The sequence below is a fragment of the Dermacentor andersoni genome, chromosome 4, assembly GCF_023375885.2.
Source record: "Dermacentor andersoni chromosome 4, qqDerAnde1_hic_scaffold, whole genome shotgun sequence".
Taxonomy (NCBI): Eukaryota; Metazoa; Arthropoda; class Arachnida; order Ixodida; family Ixodidae; genus Dermacentor; species Dermacentor andersoni.
The window spans coordinates 138,576,634-138,597,913 of record NC_092817.1 but is presented as its reverse complement, the minus strand read 5'-3'; the positions used below and the strand labels follow the sequence as shown (position 1 = coordinate 138,597,913).

At 45.6% G+C, this 21,280-nt stretch overlaps 1 protein-coding gene across 1 annotated transcript in view; it reads right to left on the bottom strand.

Moving 5' to 3' along the window:
- Positions 1-21,280, bottom strand: part of LOC129386474 (venom metalloproteinase BumaMPs1-like) — a 92,882-nt gene that overhangs the window by 22,195 nt on the left and 49,407 nt on the right. Inside the window, exons 9-10 of the mRNA XM_055074473.2 lie at positions 15,823-15,872; positions 2,921-3,029 (exon numbers count right to left, since the gene is read on the bottom strand). Coding sequence (XP_054930448.1) covers positions 2,921-3,029; positions 15,823-15,872 — 159 coding nt within the window. The remainder of the gene's footprint in view (positions 1-2,920; positions 3,030-15,822; positions 15,873-21,280) is intronic.

The window sequence follows — 21,280 nt, the reverse complement described above, 5'->3', positions numbered from 1 at the left end:
GTAAGAAAGCGCTCCCGTAAACACGCGAGAACAGACGAGCAGGTCCAGCAATGCTCGTAGAGCCCGCAGCGGACGCTACGCCGCTTTTGAAAAGCTGCGGGTGCATGGTGCAGGCTTTGCGAGCTTTGCGGGATGTTCTCGCGTGTTCTCGCGTGCCCTCCAGAGCGCCTTTTAGAGCACGGCTGCATACCTACACCATCCAAGCATATTTTTGTCTAGTGAGCAAAAAAAAAAAACTCCGCATACGTGGGCCATTCGCGGAGATAGTGCAATACCGGCCCGACACGCGGCGCAAGAGAAGCAGGCGCTAAGCACACCCCTTACGTCGGCCGATCTGGAGGATAGTGCAAAAGCGGCCCAACCCGCGGCGGAGGTGAAGCACTCCCCACACGTGGGCCGATCATGAAGATAGTGCAACGCTAGGCCAAATCGCGGCGAAGTTGGGGCAGGCATTATGTACCCTCCATACGTGGGCCGATCACTAGGATAGTGCAATACAGGCCCGACCCGCGGCGGAGGTGACGCAGGCGTTAGACCCTACCCATAAGTGGGCCGATCCCGAAGATAGTGCGACGCCGTGCCGTCCCGCAGCGGAGGTGCAGTTTGCCATTAAGGAGCCCACATACACAGCTTCGCTGGTCATCCTTCTTCGCAGAGTGTAGGGGCACTGAGCCTTTTTCGATGTGGCTCTTGCCGAAGATATGACATCCCGGTGAAGGTTCAGGGACTTCGGGAAAAAAGGGTGGTGGAAGCCTCGATAGTGACTGTCAAGCAAAAGTACCAGGCGAGTAGTGCCTGACATGGAAACTTTACCCTCTACTCACGTGACAAAGGTCAAATATGGCAAGACCGTAGGGCGTGGGTTGGTCATCGGAATGTAGATAGATCGGCGACATATGGAGCACCGAGTTTCGTTAGTTCAGTTATTAGTTGGAGCTTCTGCTCAACGCTTGGTGAAACTTTCCTTACACTTTATTGTTTCCCTCTAACCTACGTGGTTCTCCGACTGACCGTCAATGCTGTTCGTTTCACTTTGATGCCACCGCTGGCACTAGCCTTGATGCGTATGCAAACGCTTCTCGCAATTAGCTTTATGAATGGTACTGTTTTCATCTGCGAAGCGTCCTGTCCTTCGAAATGCTCAGTGTGCAGTGGTACCTTCGGGAACAGCGACGTGAGCCGACCACTTATTGTTGCTGTCTTTTATCATAGTACACCATGTCCTCATGCTAACTTTGGTTTTTCTTATGCAGCATTCAGGCCGCATCTTATATCTCACAACTAGGCACAACTTGGGAGCACAGCCTCAGCAAGATATTTGCAACAACGAGTCAGAAAAAATATTTCCATCGCGAATCTTCTTTTTTTGCTTCTTTTGCACACAAATATTCTCATTCTGCGAGGTACATTTAGCTGTGCACTTGATCGCGCTGCAGGCTCACTATATATGCTCATTGTTTAGATCCTTTGCAGAGATTAGAATGCAAAAGAAATAAGATGCACAGTTGTATGTGCGATACTACGTCATTCTATTTCAAGATCGTGGCTTGTAATCCGTGTGCGTGTGGCCCACAATATATTACGCCTAATAACATCCGTAATTTTTTGTATACTCATTAAGAAGCTTTCCTCTTAAGAAATATCCATAAACATGTCACGAAATTGCAATTCGCCATTTACGAAGAAAACAGAATCTTACAATGTTTCGGCTCTGTGCGTGAAAACTTTCGTTTGCAAATCCGCGAGTTTCGACGTAAGGGAACGCTAAAATTTTCAACTGAGTGCGTGGGAACATTGAAAATTTTTCTATCATTTGAATAATCTCGATTCTAGATTTCATTACTCGAACTTGTCAAATAGTCATACGGTTCGAATACTACAAGGAAGAAGAACAGTTCTTGCAATCCAGGCACATATATTGTGTTCGCTTCGACACAACAAGGATTTTCCTTTTTTTTTTTAACACCACCTGTTCTCCCTAAGGCTGAAGGGCATTGATAGTAAATCAATGAAATGAAGCCAAAAAGACACGTGTGGTGGTATTCTCTCGCAGAGAATTTGCGCTAATACAAATTTCCACTCGAAGGTATGGTCACTGCACACTGTTTTCTTCTCCTTACAACATGAATTTTCATATAGATTCTTCGGTAGATCTTCTGAAGCCCGAAACATTACACGTCAACTGACGTCGCAAACTACATGCTCATCTAACGGGCTCAAACATTTTCTTCCTGTGCGCGACACCGCTACATAAAATGTGCCCAATAAGCACAGTCTTTTAAGAAAGCATGTCGTGTGTAGCGGAGCGGGACAATGTGTATTAGGCTCAGCAAATTAGAAAATAAAGAAAGAATAGCGATGCAGCCAGAGCGGAATATCAGGAGAAGGGTTATCGTCCAAGAGGCTGCTTGTAAGCCTTGAGACACACACCACAGCATTACGGTCTCTTGTGAACTACACAATTCGCAATACGCTAGTTCCAAATGATCCTGCGTCAGGCCGACAGCCGGCGCACTAGGGAAAACGTATTTTGCCTTAGTGGTATAGTTTTATCAGATTCGTGATACATTTTGTAGGTGTGCTTTACGATATAGAACGCGCAGATGACTATAAAAACTGACTTAGGTTCTTTAGACTTGCATTTTGGCGATGCTACTTCTTGTGGCAACTTCAAGCCTTCTGTTTTATTTCAGAGATGAATTGCATTCCGAGGGCACTATCTTCGTAAACAATGACGACTTTTCAAAAATGCACACACCGGCTGTTGTCGCAAAAGTTATCGGAAAAACACTCAGGGCACGAATTGCGCTAAATGACTGTTCTGTAGCTTTCACTTGCTTATTTTCTCATAGAACCTAATAGAAGCAACGAGCCAGCATTTAGATGCAATGGAAATATGAGTGCGAGGACTGTCACTCACCTGTGTGCAAGCTCATGCGCGAAGACGTACACACCATAATAACTGCCAACTCTTTCTTCAGATAGGCCCACCTTCCACTCTAGGCACACTCCTCCAAGGAACGCTGATCCTTTATAAAAATATAGGTAGAACATTCGCGTGAACAAAAGGCTTGCCTGGTCATTCGTTATGACTTCAGTACAGATGGAAGTGGCAGCACGGTTTTCGACTTTGAAAGCAAGATATTGCTGTTGCCTTCATGAAAACCGTACTACAAGGTATTTCTTGTTCCTGTTTAAAAGTGACGAAATATCTTATATAGAAACAATAGACCGAACCATCCCACCAGGATAGTGCTCTATGAAATAGATAGTATTTTTTGCGTATAACACAAAGTACACATTTAGATTACTCTTACACACAGTCATACTACTGTCTACCACACCCTGAATTGCAGAACTTCAAGGCTGTTTTACAGCGTAAGCTGTGATGGGCTCATTCGAATAGCCGTTTCAGTTGGCGATGTTGTCCGCCGCCGCTTTTGTCCGTCGCAGCAATTACGAGGTTCCTACCCGCTACGGGGGATTGTCGAAGAAATGGTTGGATTGTCTTAAATGAACAATAAAGCTAAATAGGAAGTCGGCTTGGACTGTTTAAATACCATTCCAGGAACCTTCCAACGCTTGTTTTGGGCCAAGAAAGCACTTAGTTTACGAGAAAAGACACTATACGAAACTAAGAGAAGCATACCCACAACCCCACAAACAACTCAACAGGTCTGAAGAAACAGATTGGAGAAGGTTGCAAACCAGAACGTTCCGCAACACAGTATATTTAAGCAGAGTAGTTTCAACACAATACCAAGACGCGAGCTGCAAGCTCTGCAAGCACGAGCACGCAGAAATGGCACACATCTTATGGAAGTGCAAAAATATCAGATGAATGTATGTAGAGGACAACACAGAACCGCACCTTCTCGAGGAGCGATGGCTAAGTGCTCTGACTAGCTCGGAACTACACGAGCATCCATGGGCTATCCAGCGGGCCCGGGCAGCGGTGGAAACGCTATGCACATAATGCCCGGGTGGAAATGCACCGCTGGTGAGGCACGGTGGAAAGGCAGCGGTGGAAAGGCACCGCACATAATGCCCGGGTGCAACCTCACATAAAGCCCAGGCTGGCAACCTCACAATTCCTTTTCTCGTTAATGTTTTTTTTTCCGTCCGTCCGTCCGAATACCTTTTTCGGAATTCAAATGTCCCGCCACCCAACCGGAGGAGTGGTGACGTTGCATGCGCCATCACCGAACTTTGCTGCTATAGGTGAGTAAAACGGCCCCCGACAGACGGCGGCAACGAGCCAAGACAGAGCGGTGGATTCGCCGGCGCAGCTGCTTTTTAGTCAAGTCGCGTAGATCGTTCGGGCATAATATGGAAGTTGAATTCCCTGCTACTTGCAGTTTGTGCGAGTTTCGCTAGCCAGCAAAACCAAGACGGCACTGCGCAATCAGGAAAGTACTGAAACGCGAAAACGTGGGCGGCGCAGAGTCGAGAGAAAACGAAACATTTGGTCCGCCCGCGTCGTTGTCAAGGGTAATTTTAATTGGTTCTTTTTTCTAAAAATTAAATAAACTGCGTAAGTAGCATTTTTTTTCGTCTTCTAATACAATTATATTTTTTGCAACAGGTGGTTGAGTACTAGTGACAGAATTTAACTGAGGAGTGCTTTCACCATGGGGCATATGCTTGAATGTCCCAGGGGAGTCTCTAATCATGTCCTGCATTTACCTCAGTTCCTGGATTACTAAGTCCATGTTCAATATTATTGTCGCCTTAGAGTTTCCCAAGAACTAATTTATCATTTTAGCTTGACTTAATATTTGCCTTGAGTTTCCCTTAAGGAAAAAAAAAGATTACGGAGATGTAAAAAAATTGTTAGGATGAAAAACGTGTAGAGCATTCCTGAATCAATCGAACAAGATAGGTGTCTGTTTGTCAGCGCCCTGTTTCAATGGGGTTGTCAATTAATCACCATATTAATAGTGATCATTACCATCGTATCCTGCCACCTGTCACACGATGTGAGATTAGCGCCGCATAGCGTCGATATTCGCGAACTCCCCATTGCAGTTACACATTCTTACAGCAAGTGGCATGCCAGGTAGCAGTTGCATAAGCAGTTGTACAATTTAGCATGTATATTCTATGAAGTATGTGGCACCTTCCACCCCCAGGAAATTGGCCGAGAATGGAAAGATTGTCTTAAGGAATAAGAGCAAGTTTGAGATGTATGTAAGGATGCTAAAATTTAAAAAGAAATCATGTTTAGGATGCCTGATTAAACAAGCAGGCTTATTATCCCCGCCTGGTTTCAAAGACCATGCCAGCAAATCATCATCGTCATCATCAGCACAGAATCGTGCCACTTGTCACGTGATGTGACATGTGCGCCGCGTAGGATCGATACATGCAACTTTCTGATGCAGTCGGGTTCTCTTCAACTACTTGTTCAGACATGTAGCAGTTGCATGTAGAGGTTCCATGTAACTAGACCTGCTTTCGTCAAGTAGGCAAGGAGAATATTTGTCACTGCCCGTATCAAAGTGTATGCCAAAAACCATAATAGTCGTCGTCATCATCATCAATATCATTACCATTACCAATAAATCATATACACTCTCACTACTCTCCTGCAAACTTTATGGCGCTTCCTCGCAAGGTACGAATCGTTGTTAAGCGAATCGTAGACCTGGGCACGCAGCTAGAACCAGGCAACGTCGGGGTCAGCAGACCACTGTGCAGAGTGGAGCACAAGCCGTCGCTCGCCGTCTACGTCGGACGGGCAGTTCAGATCATACTCGTGAAAACGACGGAAAGAGAGTTCACTGCCAATACCCCCTAGTGCGGTCTCGCGAAAATGGCGCTGCTATGGAGCCACTCCTCTAGCTTACGCTGCGACTGTATCGGGTGAGCCGTGCAGCCCTTTAACGTTCTTTAGGTTTACCGCACACGCTGTGTCACCTTTCTTAGAGTAGCTCTTTGGAAGGTTCCAGATTTTCTGCAAGATATCCTATCTAAATGTCGCGAAAAGTAAAAAGGAACGATAAGCATTAGGGGAGCGACAATAGCTGTATGTGCATAAACGATCGTCGAGATAGTCATTAGTAAACTTAGAGCGCAGTTCTCAGGCGCCCGTTCCTGTGGCGAGCGTCGGCTTTGTCCCTCGTAACCCACCGAACGAAAACAGCAAGGGATGAAAGCGAACTCGGAGTGCAGCGAAAGACGAAAGACGACAATATAGAAGGTACTGCGAGGAGGAAAGGCGATGCTGAGGGTGCAGCGGAACCATGAATCGGAAGGCAAAAAAGAAGGGCCTGGCGAAAGCGTGAGCAGAAAAAAGGTAGTGCCGCGCTTTGCGGCAGCGATCGATACGAGATGGCACAAGAGTAGCGCACGTCGTCACTGTGGAAACAAAGCGCTGCATGAGCGAAGGTTTGTCTGCGGTGGCTGCTGTGAAACGCGCCCACGTGTCACCCACGTACTACCTCTCGCGATCTTCCGATTTCCCAGGCAGCGGTGCCACGTCTCACTCCGTTTGCAACGTGGCGCACGAGACGGATTGTCTGCACCAGCGAATATATCGTAAAATAAAAACCATAAAACAGCTTTCACGCAAATTACACATTAGGGAGTATCGTAATCATCAATGAATTTTTCTTTTATTTTACACAAATGGATACATTCTTCAACAATTAGTCCGTTTCATTTAACCCATTAGGGACCGGTTTCTTTTTTTTTTCTCGCTATGTTGAAATAAATCTAATATATTAACTTACCTTTGTACTAATAATTCACTTGCAAAAAATTATTACTCTTGCCTAATTAGATTTTGAAATATAGCCCGTAACCATATGGTCACACTGGGCCCTTACGCTACAGCAAAATACGCGAATTGAAAAACATTTATTTCAAGCTATGAAACATCACAAAAAACATACATTGCGAATAGTCGAGCACTCATTTAGTGTGATATGGTCTAAAACATGGAATACACATGCGTCGTCATACTTTGTGCATTACTTCTGAACACGAGAGTACCTGTCTGCAGATTACATTGGTTCTACGCCGTGAATGGTGCTTACGATCGTTACTACAGAATTGTCCATCCAGCTGACAGCAATTACCCCATTGTCGCTCAGCACGGGCTCTTCGTGCCCGCGAGGTTGGTGCTTGACGAATTGTGGTCGAGCGATAGGGCACTCTTCGGGAACACGGTTCTGCTTCACTGTGCCCGGTGCCTTCGTAGCCCTATGCCTTGAGATTATGAATAATTAGATGTGAATAAATTATCCAAATAGAAAAAGAAAGGAAGGTCGTGCGTCTGTGCTGCGAGTTTATCCACCATTTGAAGAAGTGGCGCCGCTGCTTTTTCGACGTTGTTTTCATATTTTTCAGATGTTCCGGGATCCCCTGCTTGCCTTGATTCACTTTGAAGTTTACAAGGTATCCGTTCTTGGCATTTAGGCACCATACTTTATACCCGGAGCGGATAGGCTTTCCGCGTATAAACTGTTTACAGCCATGACGACCATAATACTCAATCGTACTTTCGTCATAGCTCACGTGGCGCACAGATTAAAAGTGCTCCAGAAACCTTGCTTTCAATAGTGCCATCAATAGTGCCATCGCATTATCTGTACGAAGCGATTTCTTCGCATAGCTTTGTAGGCCATCGTGTTGCTCATATCCAAGCCGCTGTCCCAGTGGCACTTGTTTCCTGGCAAGAGGTTTTAGCCGGACAAAACGAGCACTCCAAGAAAACCTAATTCTTCTTGGTAACCTCCGGATCGGGCATATTGAAAAATAACGCATACTTTCTTGTTTGTTCGTCTAGCAGCTCCACGACGGCTTCGTCAAAAAAGATTTCGAACAACTCAAGAGGTGAAAAGTCCCTGTAAGCAGCAAAGTTTGGGTAGGGAAATATGCCAAGGCTTTTCTGGAGATCACCGTTCGTCCACTTAGAAGCAGTAGATAATTTCGCAGGAATGGCCGCATCAACTGCAGCAGAAGAAACCTCTCATGTTCCGTCACCTAGCCCGCCTGGGTCGTCATCGTCCGAGTCGGATCCACCAATGCGGCGTCCTTCAGAAAAAACAGTTTCAGTGCCGGCTCATAGCTGCCGCCCGATTAGATTGTCAATGAGCCCGTCTGAGTCTTCATCGGCCGACTCTTCATCCAAATAGGTGCTAGCGTCTCGCGGTCGATATAAATCACCGACATGTCGTCATCGTCTTCTACGAGTATCTTCGCTATTTATTCCAACATCAATCTATTCAGACAATAAAATAAGAAATAACTACTGCGGGAACATGCCAGCAGCCGTGCAAGAGATGAGAATGCAGTTTTAAAAAAAATAAAAAGTTAGGTCGCCTAAAGGCCCAGCGTGACCATATGGCAACGCGCAAGATAACACGCTCGTTCATGGATAAATCAAACATTAATCTTTCACAAATGCTCATCGAAGGTCACTTATTCAAAGAGCAATATGGAGGTAAGGATATCCGACTATTGCTGAAACAAGTAGTGAAAGAAAAAAACATTATCCCTTGGAGTGATGCATGGCGATGCTACTCGCACAGCAACACTTATTCCCGCCCTTGCGAGGGGCTCCCACAAAACGACGGACACCTGCTGCCACTTGGTATCCATAAAGGGAACCCTAATCTATCTAAGGACATGTCAAAGGCGATTTTGGTGCCGTTTTGTTGATCTTAATTAATTGGAATCCACTGTGCAGACTAACGTGACCATATGGTCACGCTGGTCTTTAATGGGTTAACATACCTCATCACTAAAGCGCGAATAGAAACTTTGAGGCAAATGCCGATAAATGATTGATAACCACTTCAAAGGACCTTGTCTTGTGTGGCCATATTTTTCTCAACAACGAAAAGAAGTGATATGTAACTATTGCATCATGTCAACGAGATGTGACGCCAGAAAATATCGTTTTTTCGAATGTTAACTTCATCTAAAACTGACCTTGAATGTCCCACTGGGAAGAAGAGGGTATGCTCTCTCTTCGAAGCGTCAGAACCTTTCGGCACGCCTCTTTGGTCCTTATCAAACTTGAACATACGTCAAAAACCCTCTGAAATGATGTGAGGTTCCAAGTAAGATGGAAGCCTTACGTTTCAGAATACTGATATCGCTGACGCGCAAAACCTCTTTTATCCTTCCCCGATTCGCTCAATGCCACATAGATTTTCCTCTAAGTAGTTTTGCTTGGTCGCGCTCTCAGCGCGCTTCTTCATACTTTTTCCAGCATGCGATTCTCTTCTCCACGTTCACGCGCCTTCCTTCTCCGGCGCTCGCTCCCTACGCGGCTTCAAACTGTCTCTCACCGTTTTCGCTTGCGGGCCACTTACGCTTGCGCGGAAAACGATAGCGTAAGGACGACGGTGTGGCGATGATGGTATAATGACAGCATGACGAGCGTCGGATCACCAAGCTGAAATGAGGGGGATGCAACGTACACAACGGCATCATGACTATGAGCCCTAGTGGCACAAGCTCCTAGCAGACTATTCAGCGGCAGCCCACTCGTTCTCCACGTTCCAGGCAGCGGCCATTAGCCATATAACTTCTAAACCTGCCCCTGTGCAATCTGTAATGCCTTGGGGCTCTGTACGGGTGCCATTATTTCTTACATTTATAAATGATTTGGTTAAGGATCTTACTGTTGAAGCACGGCTTTTCGCTGGTAAGTGTATTCTTTAGAAAGAAATTTGCACTCCGACAGATGCTAAATTATTAAATAACATGGTAAATTGCATGCACACATTGTGTTGAGCGTGGTAAATGAGTATTAACTATAAAAAAACAGTGGCAATACAAAAAACGGGTAGAGATCAACCTTTTAAGTTCTCTTAGGTCCTCAATCGTACCAGCCTATTTGCACTATCAAGTTACAAGGATTTAGGACTACCAATTACTCACGATCTGTGACCTGTACAGTTAAGAGAACTATGAAACGTTTAGGATACTTGCGCTGATCTCTAGGTAAATCAATGACAGAAATTCTTGGGCTATAAAATTTATGTAAGACATATCCTTAAATACTCCGCTATAGTGTGAACGAAACAACCTCCAAAAACTCGAGAAAGTGCAGAGTAAATCTGCCAGATTTATTTATAACTCTCATAGCTAGAAATCCCACCCGCGACCCTGTTACAGACAGTCAACTTGCGGAGCTTCGAGACAGGGCGACACCGTGATAGAATAAAAATATTGTTTTTACTGTATCATCATAAATTAGGAATCGATTAGTATTTATGCTTCCAACCAGTACAGCGACAGAAACTCCGTCCTTCTACTGAATGAATATCTGCCTAAAACAAATGCTTCTAAAAACTCATTTTCCCGAGTAAAATCCGTAACTGAAATGACCTGACCGCTGAAGTGGTTGAAAGCCTAACTATTTCGTCTTTCGTGCGCGCACTTGATTGTTTTGCGATAATTGGTTTCAGGGCGTTCCTTATATCTGCCATGCGTATTCACCATGCATTGTCCTTTATTTGTTCTTTTTTTCTTTCCCATTCTTGTTTTCGATTATTTAGCTGCTATATAAAATGCTCACATGGCGGTGCAGAGTGCTGTCACTCGCAGCGCTAAGATGCTGTTGATACGGAATTTTTGAATCCTGCTAGTTTTCCACTTATTCTTGTATTGTTTTATACCCATTCCTGCTCAAGACTTGAGATTAAGCCCGGCAATATGCACCAAATAAATAAATGAGAAAGCTGCGGTCAGTTAGTTGGCGTAAGAGGCTAGACAGACAGACAGACAGACAGACAGACAGACTAGATAGATAGATAGATAGATAGATAGATAGATAGATAGATAGATAGATAGATAGATAGATAGATAGATAGATAGATAGATAGATAGATAGATAGATAGATAGATAGATAGATAGATAGATTCAAAATGGCTGAAGTAGACAAAGAATGCTATTCGCATTAAAACGATTCTCGCCCACCTGCCGCCTTCGCTCAGTTGTTATAGATATATGAATTGATGCAATGAGCACAATGCGTTGGCGGGCTAGTTGGTGCGAATCCATGAATAATTTGTTTAGCGCAAAACGACAGAGACAAGAAAGACGACAGGACAAGGCGCTACTCTCAACTGACATCATTTTATTGCGTCACTCCTTTATAGACCGCTCAAACCAGAGGAACATGCGCAGTGAGCACCATGCGGTGGAGCCACCAACATCCGATTCCAAGAGCGCACTCATGCGACAGAATCCAAAAAACCAAATTCAGCGCTGTACAAGGTTAAGGAAGGCACACTAATGCACTGTGACCCCAATGACTGAATGAAAAAAGCTTCCGATAACTCTCGGGCGGTTTGCAAACCCATGTTTCGTGATACCACGATTTTGAAAAAGAGCCGTGACACCACCGCCCGAGAGTTATCGGAAGCTTTTTTCATTCAGTCATTGGGGTCACAGTGCATTAGTGTGCCTTCCTTAACCTTGTACAGCGCTGAATTTGGTTTTTTGGATTCTGTCGCATGAGTGCGCTCTTGGAATCGGATGTTGGTGGCTCCACCGCATGGTGCTCACTGCGCATGTTCCTCTGGTTTGAGCGGTCTATAAAGGAGTGACGCAATAAAATGATGTCAGTTGAGAGTAGCGCCTTGTCCTGTCGTCTTTCTTGTCTCTGTCGTTTTGCGCTAAACAAATTATTCATGGATGTAATGAGCGTCCCCTTTGAAACAGGGCAGTGGGCTACGCCTCGAAGCTCTTGGTTTTATTTTGTCTAGTGCCCTATTTACATTTAAAAAAAACGCAGGCAAAGTATTACCAGTATCGAACTTCCTCAAGAACTATTGGGAACTTTGTTTTTTTAGTACTCCATTGTTTGTGGTCTCTCTATGTTTCTGCTACCAATCCTCCAATTGCCTTCTCGTACTCTCTTCTGTAGGCATGTTGACTTTCCCTAGCTATCCCTCAACCCAAGGGCTTCAAGGAGGCCAGAGGGGCCTAGGCCTACATCTGGTGATATATCTTCACATTCGTAGCAAGCACATGCTTCTTCCTCCATCGTTTACCTCGCTTTATATTGTTTGAATAGAACGGACGCTTAAGATACATAACGTAATAAAAGACGACGATGGACATCGGGGTTTGGCATGAACTCGCTTCCATCTTGTTCTCTGGCTGCGTTATTCTTTTAAATACAAATAATTTGGTTGCTTCGTTTGTGTGAATCTGCATGTAACTTTTCAGTGGAGAATCCAGACTGCTAATCAGGCTAGTTGGAATGTTTGATTCATGGTTACGATACTTCAACACAAACACAAGGGCCTTCACTTACTTACACTTACTTTCACTCACATGCGCAATTCCTTCCCTTGTTTCTTGTGTTCGGACTGAAGTATCGTAACCATGGAATTTTGGTGGAGGTTTCCGAACCAAGTACTCGCCCTGGAGCTCTGAAGCAGTCGCTACATCGAGATCGCTGCCATGCTTTCTGGAGATGAGACGCCATTAGCGTCGGCTACGACTCGCCAAAGTGCTCCAATCCTGACGCTTTCCCACGCTTTCTATCTTGGCCTGTTTTAGGCTTGGATGGCTATCACATACAACAGTGTATTAACCTTTGTCAACGCGTCAGCATTAATAACAAGTGGGAGCCAGCAATCATGCTCGCTAACGTTGTGAGAAACACCGCACGCGTATCATACCGATTTCAGGAAGACGAATGAACAAACTTGTACAATTCCAAAGAAAAACTTCGCGAACTATTCGGCGATCCATTCGGGTACACGTTCGCAACCAAAAAGGCTTTTGCGACGCTTGCTCAACGCCAAACAGAGCGCTACACCTCATGTTTACAAGACGCCCTGGTTCTTTGGCGCAAAGCCGACGACAAGATGCCTGAAACCTGCGCACATGCTAAAGGATATTATCGCAGACGATGCCTTCAACTCGGTGGTTGTGAGGTGAAGGTGTCCTTATATGGACGCCTTCATCAAAGAATGTCGCTGGTTCGGACAAGCCAAGAGTCTACGTCACAGTCCACATCGTGCGGCTGCCAAATCCGGCTGCTACGCCGATTTGTAAGGAGCGTCCGCGCCAGGCAATCCCATGTGACAACCTAACTATCATCGTTCACAGCGAGTTCGAGGCCGCCTATGAGCCGATTTCATCCATGACGCTCACTGATTAATCAGCAGCCACGATTGCTACGATCCAAGGCTTTGTCCAGCAAGAATTTGAAAACATTGGCCTCAAGTCTATATGCTCGTTGAGCCACGTACTCAGTGTGCTACAGTTCTTTCGCGGCCTTCCTGATCACCGACAATTCCATCTTGCGACATCCCGCAACGCATCTGAATGACATGCCTCTAACGATAGGCCCACTTACTTCCGCTGCTGCCGCATTGCCCACATCGCTCGTCACTGCCGCAACCGGTGGCCAACTCTGTCGCAAAAATACAACAGTGCATATTTCCACAATTCTGCACCTACGGCTCCGCATGATTCTCGCCAGGATCTTGTTGCCACTGAAGCCTCTGCTCCGAATCTTCGAAACCGTCGATTGCTGTCACCCTGACGTCGTCATTCTCCTACGCCTCAGCCCCGTCGCCGTCCATTTTCGCCCTCGACTGGCCAGAAAACTAGCAACAGCATCTTCTGGAGGTGAAGCTGTGATGTCGACATTGGCCGCAAGTCCTCTGCCTACCTTGCTCGCGATCCACAACCTTCTTGAAGTTTACGTTCAAGGCACTGCAGTCACTGCGCTGATCAACACAGGTGCCCACCTTTTCATTATGAGCGCTACCTAACGACGACGAATTAAAAAGCTCCTTACCCCTGCACCAACACATGTCATCCGCGTTGTGGATGACAGTACTGTTCTTGTCGTTGGTATGTGTACAGCCCCTGTAAAGATCACCGGCCGCCGCCCTGCTGTATTTTTTTACCGTGAGTGGCCATTGCCCGCATGACCTAATTCTTGGCCTTGATTGCCTCTCAGTACACTCGGATCTTACTGACTGCTCCACCAGCATCATCTGCCTAGAGCTGAGAATTTTGAAACTTTGGATGCAAACCCCAGCCGCTTTAGCCTACTAGCTTTGTTCGACTGCTACCCAAATCCTTATTACATATCCAACTGTCGCCTTCCCCGCCTGTTCCTGATAGAGAGTGATTACGCTGCCGGACATTCCAGTGCAGTAACATGACACCTTATCTTTCACATTTAAGACTATCATGGTCAACAGGACTGGTATTCTTGTTGCAGACTTCGGTTTAACCAAGCAAACTGTGCCTCTAGGAATTTGCCTTGCCAAACTTGAGCGTTTAAATGACCATCACGTGGCGGCTTTCTAACCAGACGTTTTGTCTGAGCCTACCAGTTCTGGAGAGCTTGCCTTTTGGGCTGGTCCCAAGATTCAGAAAATTATTGCGACGAACCTTTTAGCTACACAAGCGGAGAACCTCTGCAGCGTTTTGTTTTCCTTCATGGACTTTTAAAATCGTCCCTAAGGCCAGACACTTGCTGTAAAGCATGACATTAATACTGGCTATGTGTTACTTTTCACCGGAGACCATACCAAGTATCTATGTAGGAATGATGGGTAACTGAAACAGAGATTACCAAGATGCTCGATAAAACATCAATTAGCCTTCAACTTCCAGCCTTCGTTCGTAGTAATTTTCTGCGTGACTCAGACTTGACACGGGGCACTGACTGCATCGTTCCTCCTTTACTTTCGTGGTAGCTTCGAGCCAGGTGGATCTCTTTCCAGCTGCCCGAACCGCACATTCCACGCGTTTCACGCGTTCCCTGAGCTTTGTTGGCACTCCCGGTCTAGTTACGCCAGGAGTCGGCTTTCCATCGTCAACATCATTTTTGTTCATGGCGAGAGCCCTGTTCTGTTTTTCATTGACACTTGCAAGACTTTCTTCGTGCATATCGCCCCGTCTTGAGCTCATTTTTGAGCTTTTCCACCTGTTTGACAAGCTGACTCTGGACATCCTCCATTTTCTTTAGTTTACAATGGACTTCACAGTCTCTGCCGAGCTACTCGATTTCCTCCCCATTCCCATCCTGACGCTAGGTTACCTTGAGGGAATCCCCTCACGCCGCACGGTTTACCGCGTTTCCTGAAAGATGTTGCGCATAGACTGATCGAATGTTCACACCAAAAGCTTTCAGAGAACGTACCTACAAGCAAAGGGATATACGAGCAGAACCTAAATGCTTAAAATGCCGAAAGTCAGTTATCTTCAAAGTTTTAAAAAGCAATAAAGGCTGAACTGACCCAACATATGACACATGGTCGCACGTGTTCAAACATATGGCCCTACTTTCTTTGTCCTACAAAAGCAATATGAAAAATGTATATACGGTCGCGAATCCTGTGCGGACTACCGTTTTTGAGAGCTGTGAGAGTCGTAGAAGTCTACAATAACTAGCATAGCTGTCAATAGAGCAACACTTTTATTCAAACGATATACACCACAAAGCCACAAAGTGCAAAATCGTTAGTTCCTAATAGTAATAATACATTGCTACAGTGGCTGTACTCGCGCTTCTCCGCAGGTGGGCGACAGCGCGCATGCGCAAGCAAACCTCACGTGGTTAAGCAGTGAGGTGAAGGCCTCCTTCAGGGCCAGGAGCCGCGTAAGGACGCATGAAGGTAGCTTTGGAGCTACCTTATGCTGAGGAAGCACCAAGGAAGGCTTCACCGAGGTCCCCTCAGTAAGAAAGCTTTCAGAGTGACATAAGGTAGCCTCACCGCAATGAAGGCTTCCTTACTGAGGTAAGGAAGATTTCATTGTTGGCCCTAAGTGAACAGTGTTGCTCAAGTAGTGCTTTCCGTAGTGCGTAGAATAGTACATACCTCCGATCCAATGCTGTAAGGTGCCACCTTCCCATTCGGATAGATTCTTCCTGAGAGGATGCAAACGAATGAATTAAATAATTGTTTCAGAGAGTGCACTATAGCATCACAGCCTAGTGAAGCATGAATGACCCCTAAAGAATATATATATATATATATATATATGTGTGTGTGTGTGTGTGTGTGACGCGAGCAGGATGTTTCCGGCGTACACGAACACGGTCGCCCGAACACTTTGCTTTTTTCTTCGTCTTCCTTCACTTCCAGCTATGGGAATTCTGTATACTACTACATATGCTACGTATAGAACGTTACATATAATTCGTTACATATGGTCGTATACACCATAACAGCACGTGCTCTCTCCCTGGAAGAGCACGTGCTGCAAACAATATTAGATACAGCAGAGACTGATCAATAAACAGCATAAGAAGCGCAGTTAGTCTAATGTTCCAAGATGATTATGCAAATCTTGACAACTTCGTGGAGTGGTGTGTCCGGTGATGATTAGCATATGCTCTGGTGTGCGCAACTGATTGTTGTCCTCCGGGCGACGTCTACAAGTAGTATCGTTAGGGAACACTGAACGTAGCAGTGCACGCTCATCTCATTATAGAGCTTAGTACCATTCAAGTGCCTTGAAGTAGAAGAAGTGGTGGTCGCTCTTGAAATTAGTGCGCTAGAAAGGATGCACGTAATGAGTCTTTTTCCAGATATTGTGAGCCTGCTGTGAGATGTACCGACGGTGCATGAGTCGTCTCGTTTTTTAGGCTTGGCAATACGCGTATCCTGAAATGTCTGCTTATTGCTTGGGACTGCTGAGGCCAGAAAATGGCACTCGGCCTTTTGGTCATCGCATGTGGTGTCGTCACGGTCGTCCTCGCACTAGGTAGTCTTCACTTGAGGTGTTGATAAGGTCCTTGGGAATTTGTTTTTCTCGAAAAATGAGGTACTTGGTTTCGCTTTCGATTTAGTTCGCTTGCAGGTTCACGCCTTTTTTGTCGCGTCTGTGTTTTTGGTGATACTCTTTGCCTTCGTTGGTGTCCAAGACGTCGTTGTGGTCACTCAAGTTGTTGGTGGAGTTGATATTGATATTTTTTGTGTTTATGAGGGACTTGTCGATGTAGCGTGTCCATCAAAATGAGACTTTTATTTGTTTTGGAAACTGACGTAGTTGTCGGCGGGTATCCGGTACACTGCTCGCTGTTGAGACATGTCTGGTGACAAAAACATTCTGCCAAGCTTCAGAGAAGGCTGTTCTGAGGCTGTACTCATATGGTAGGGTCCGACGCGTGATGCCTGCGTCACTTCTGCAGAGACAGAGGCTCGTTAGGCAGCTGTACTCGAAAGAAAGTTTGTGTATTGCCAAGCAGTTTGGTATCCAAACGTACCTAGCTCACCCGTAGCTGCTGCAAGTGAATTGTCTTCTTTGTAAAAGTTGTCTTCCTTGTAAACCACCAACGCACGCCGTTGGTGGTTTCCTTTTGTTGTATTGGTAAGAAGACAGCCTGTTTCATGTCACCGCGGGAAGTAACAGCGGCACTCTTTCCGTGGCTTTTGTGTTGGGTACCGCAGACTGAGTTAATGCATCTTGAAATTCTGAATGCTCGATGACTGGGCGGTGTCGCAGTAGACGTGCTTTCAGCGCGCGTTTCCAGTGATAAGTGTGTCTTATGAAAACTCTGAGCGCCATGCGTGGACGTAACAATTCTGTGAAACAAGGGCTGCGGAATTAGCTTCATAGAGGAATCGCGTGACTTAAAATCACGCGGAGGGCTGCGCGTCCAAGAACAAGTGAACACATTACGTTTTTCAACGATGACAGGTGTTTAATGGCCTGATAAAGACGCGCAGAGCGGCAGTTTCTGCTTGGAAGAGAAATGTGGTGGAATGTTTGATCTAGAAGAAAAGAAACGTGGATATCGATCACTGAGCGCAGGCTTTACTTTGTCCATTGTGCGTGGTGAAATAAAAGTAGGCGTGCGATTACGTTTCGTCTTTACGGGAGGATCACTTCATGAGAAAAGTCAAAGGCCTGTGCGGCACACGACGCGCAGGAGAAGTGGCTTAATAGAAGCTCAATTTTTGGCACCACGCATTACAAGTTTGTTGGGGCGAAGTGTTTTCGCATCGATTTCACGAGAAAGATCTGAACTCTCCGCCCAGCATTGACGGCAACGTGCGGCTTACGCTGTGGTCCTGCTCTCTGCACAGCGGTCTGCTGAGCCTGACTTTGCTTTGTTGCAGCTGTGTGCGTAGCTCAGGGATTTGCTCCTTCAGGTTCGTCCCTTAACACGTACCATAACGCGTACCGAAGAGTAAACGCTGGTGTCCCGAAAACGTGGCGCACATGTCACATCCGTTGAACCACGGTATGGTACGATGCTGTTCATGATTTTGATGATAATTTTCACATCCAGTTCGAAACAGGTTGGTGATAAATAGTCACCTAGCCTGCTTCATCCAGGGTCACCTACATGCAGCATGCAACTGCTGCATACAACTGCTACATGTGGAGAAACCTTGTGGATCATAACGCAGCTTCAATGCAAAGTTTGCAGGTAACGATGCTGCGCAGCGCACATGTCGAATGGTACAATACGATGGTAGTGATGATGATGATCAGTTAAGGGCATGTTACGTTTGAAATGGGACAGCGAAATACAGTCACCTCGCCTGCCTGAATTATTCAGATATGCTATACATGTTTTTCATTACGTCAATATTTATACATCTTGGTAACTTTCCTTCCCTCCTGAGGACTCCTCTATTTACTTTGCACCGCTACCTACGCAGCTGCTACATGGCTTGCCATCTGGCGTAATACGCGACTGCATTGCAAAGGGCGCAAGTATAGACGCTACATGGCACAAATCTCATTTCGATGGCTGATCCGGCGGGCACGCGGAGTGGCGCGAGCCAATGGGGCCCTGAACTAAGGGCTCCACCCTGCGAGGAAGTCGCCCAAACTCCTGATAAATAAATGTTTTCTCTCTCTCTCTCTCATTTCGATATGATGCTGATGATCATCATGATTAACTGGCATCTCCTTTGATACGCGGCGGCGACATAGTCACCTAGCCAGCTTGATTTAATCAGGTACAGAATGGTTATTTTTCTAGTATTCGTGTATACATCTCCGTAAACTTGTTTTCCTTTCACAAACTTTCTTTGACTTTTTGTACCGCTATATGTTCACATGCTAGATCTCGTTCTACCTGGTGTAATGCAAGTGCAATTCAAAACGCGCACATATCGACGCTACGCATCGTTGTCGTATTGCGTGTGTCCTTGCGCACTAGGGCTCATTTAGAGGGCATTTATTCCGCTGCATTTTATCAAGTGCCGCCGTGGACCAGCGGCAGAGTAGCTGTCTCCGAGACAGCGGACCCAGGTTGCATCCCGGCGTGAACTGGGTCTTTTTTGCTCATTCTCGGCCGTACCTTCTACGTACACTAGCGCGGAGGCCGCAGCGTGCACCACCGTTAGCCGGAACTGGTATTGGAAGGAGTCCATCACAGCTTACGCTGCAAAAGCTGTCAACGATGGAGTCATACGTGGCTTTGGTTGGCATTCATGACGATTGCTACGTGGCGACTGCCCGTGACTGGGCGACCCATGTGCAACGCTGTTGAATGAAGAGGGGGCGTGCAGCGTATTTTTTTAAATCGACTGATCATCTCTTCCTCCACTTTCTCCATGATTCGTCGTTTTCAAAGAGTTTAGTGAGGTATAATCGAAATAGCTCAACGGTGACGTAATTCTTGAAGTTGGCCACCATATCCCTTTCCGATCATGATGCAGCATATGCGTAGAACTCCAAGAGGCGGAACCAATCTTCCACCGGCCCGTTTTCTAGTGATCCCGTCTACTTGGGTATGTCCAAAGCTTCAGATGACGTCGTCACGGCGCCTGTAGGAGTACATTGTGGATCTCTGCACTTGGGGTTCACGGCGTGCTTTTGAATGCTTGCATGATGCGTCGAGGCCGATTATGTGGCAGCCAGTTTTTTATCCTGCCCACTACTTTGACGTGAGCAGTAGCTTACGGACGCAGAAGATTGCTGTCGCCCGAATACTGAGTTTATTCTTCTTCTTCCTTCCCCACTATTCCACCGCTTTTTCCTTGTGCGGTTCTTGTGCCGCACGCACCACACGCACACCGCACTGACCACCGAGTCAATTTGCAAAACAAATCAAAGCTCTGATTGAAGACATACCTCAACAACTCCGGCAGAGATATGAGAAAGATCAATGTCAAATCTATCAGAAACATCAGTGACCATGTTGTTCTACATCCGCAACCTCCTGCTTGCATCATACAAACACCTTTACACACACGCACGCATGTACACACGCACACAAACAACCAAACAGACGTGGGGGACGAATGCTATTCAAATTACAAATTCAAGATTATAGCCGACGAAAGCAAGAGGCATCGCGTTTCGAATTTCACTAACGCACTTACGATTTATGCTCCCTCCAACCAGAACACATGTTTCTGTTGTCGCCTTACCGTGGCAGCTGGCAGCCCCTATTTCTTATGCACTTCATTATTATGTGTTATGTTTACAACAGGGGTAGACGAATGTTCATGTGTTCGGCTACATGTTCCTATTTGAACTATTGCTTATTTTGGAATATCAAAACAAATCCGAATATTTTACAGGAACACACTGTTAAAATATGGTTGCGGTTTCCCGTCTGCTAAACACAGCATCGCAAGTAATCGTAAGTGAAACAACGAGAAAGGTTTTCAAAGCAATGCAGAAACTAAATGGGAATAATGCAAGTTCTGTTATCGGTTTCGCGACTGAAGCATTCATGACAACCTGTAAGCTTCGCTTGAAGTCTTTTATTTATTGTTGATGCCAGCCTAGTCATGTACAAGTTTTATCCTTTAGGATAGAATTAGGGATTTTTTTTTCATTGTAACGGGCCCTTTTAGATGTGTACATGGTGTTCGTGTGCTTAGGCAGCTTTCTTGTGTAGTTTCCCTGCAACTTCTGATATTTTTTTTTCGGCAACAAAATAATTTAGTGATTTGGCGAAGCTAGTTATGTAACAGCCATTCATTTCTGTAAAGCTTTCTTACAAACAGCCTATGAAGAGCCTAAAAAGCAATTGGTGCAGCTTTTTAGCGGGAAATATTCATCTTGTGTTTAAGCTAACCGCTCAAGATTGTTGGTTGTCCTTTTTATCGCTAATCAGTACAAATGTGTACCTAACTACACAGAAATCAGATTTCTGTTGTTAATATGTGTCTGCATTTCACCACAGTCGAACATCGATATAACAAAGTTGTACTTGGAGAAAAAAAAAAACATTCATCAAGTCGCGAATTTCGTTAACTAGATGTTTCAAAGTTTCAGCATTGCAAACAGCTTCACAAATTCCCAGACCATTCTAGGTGGATAATATCTTGTTACTAAGCAATTATAAACACATTGTAGGAA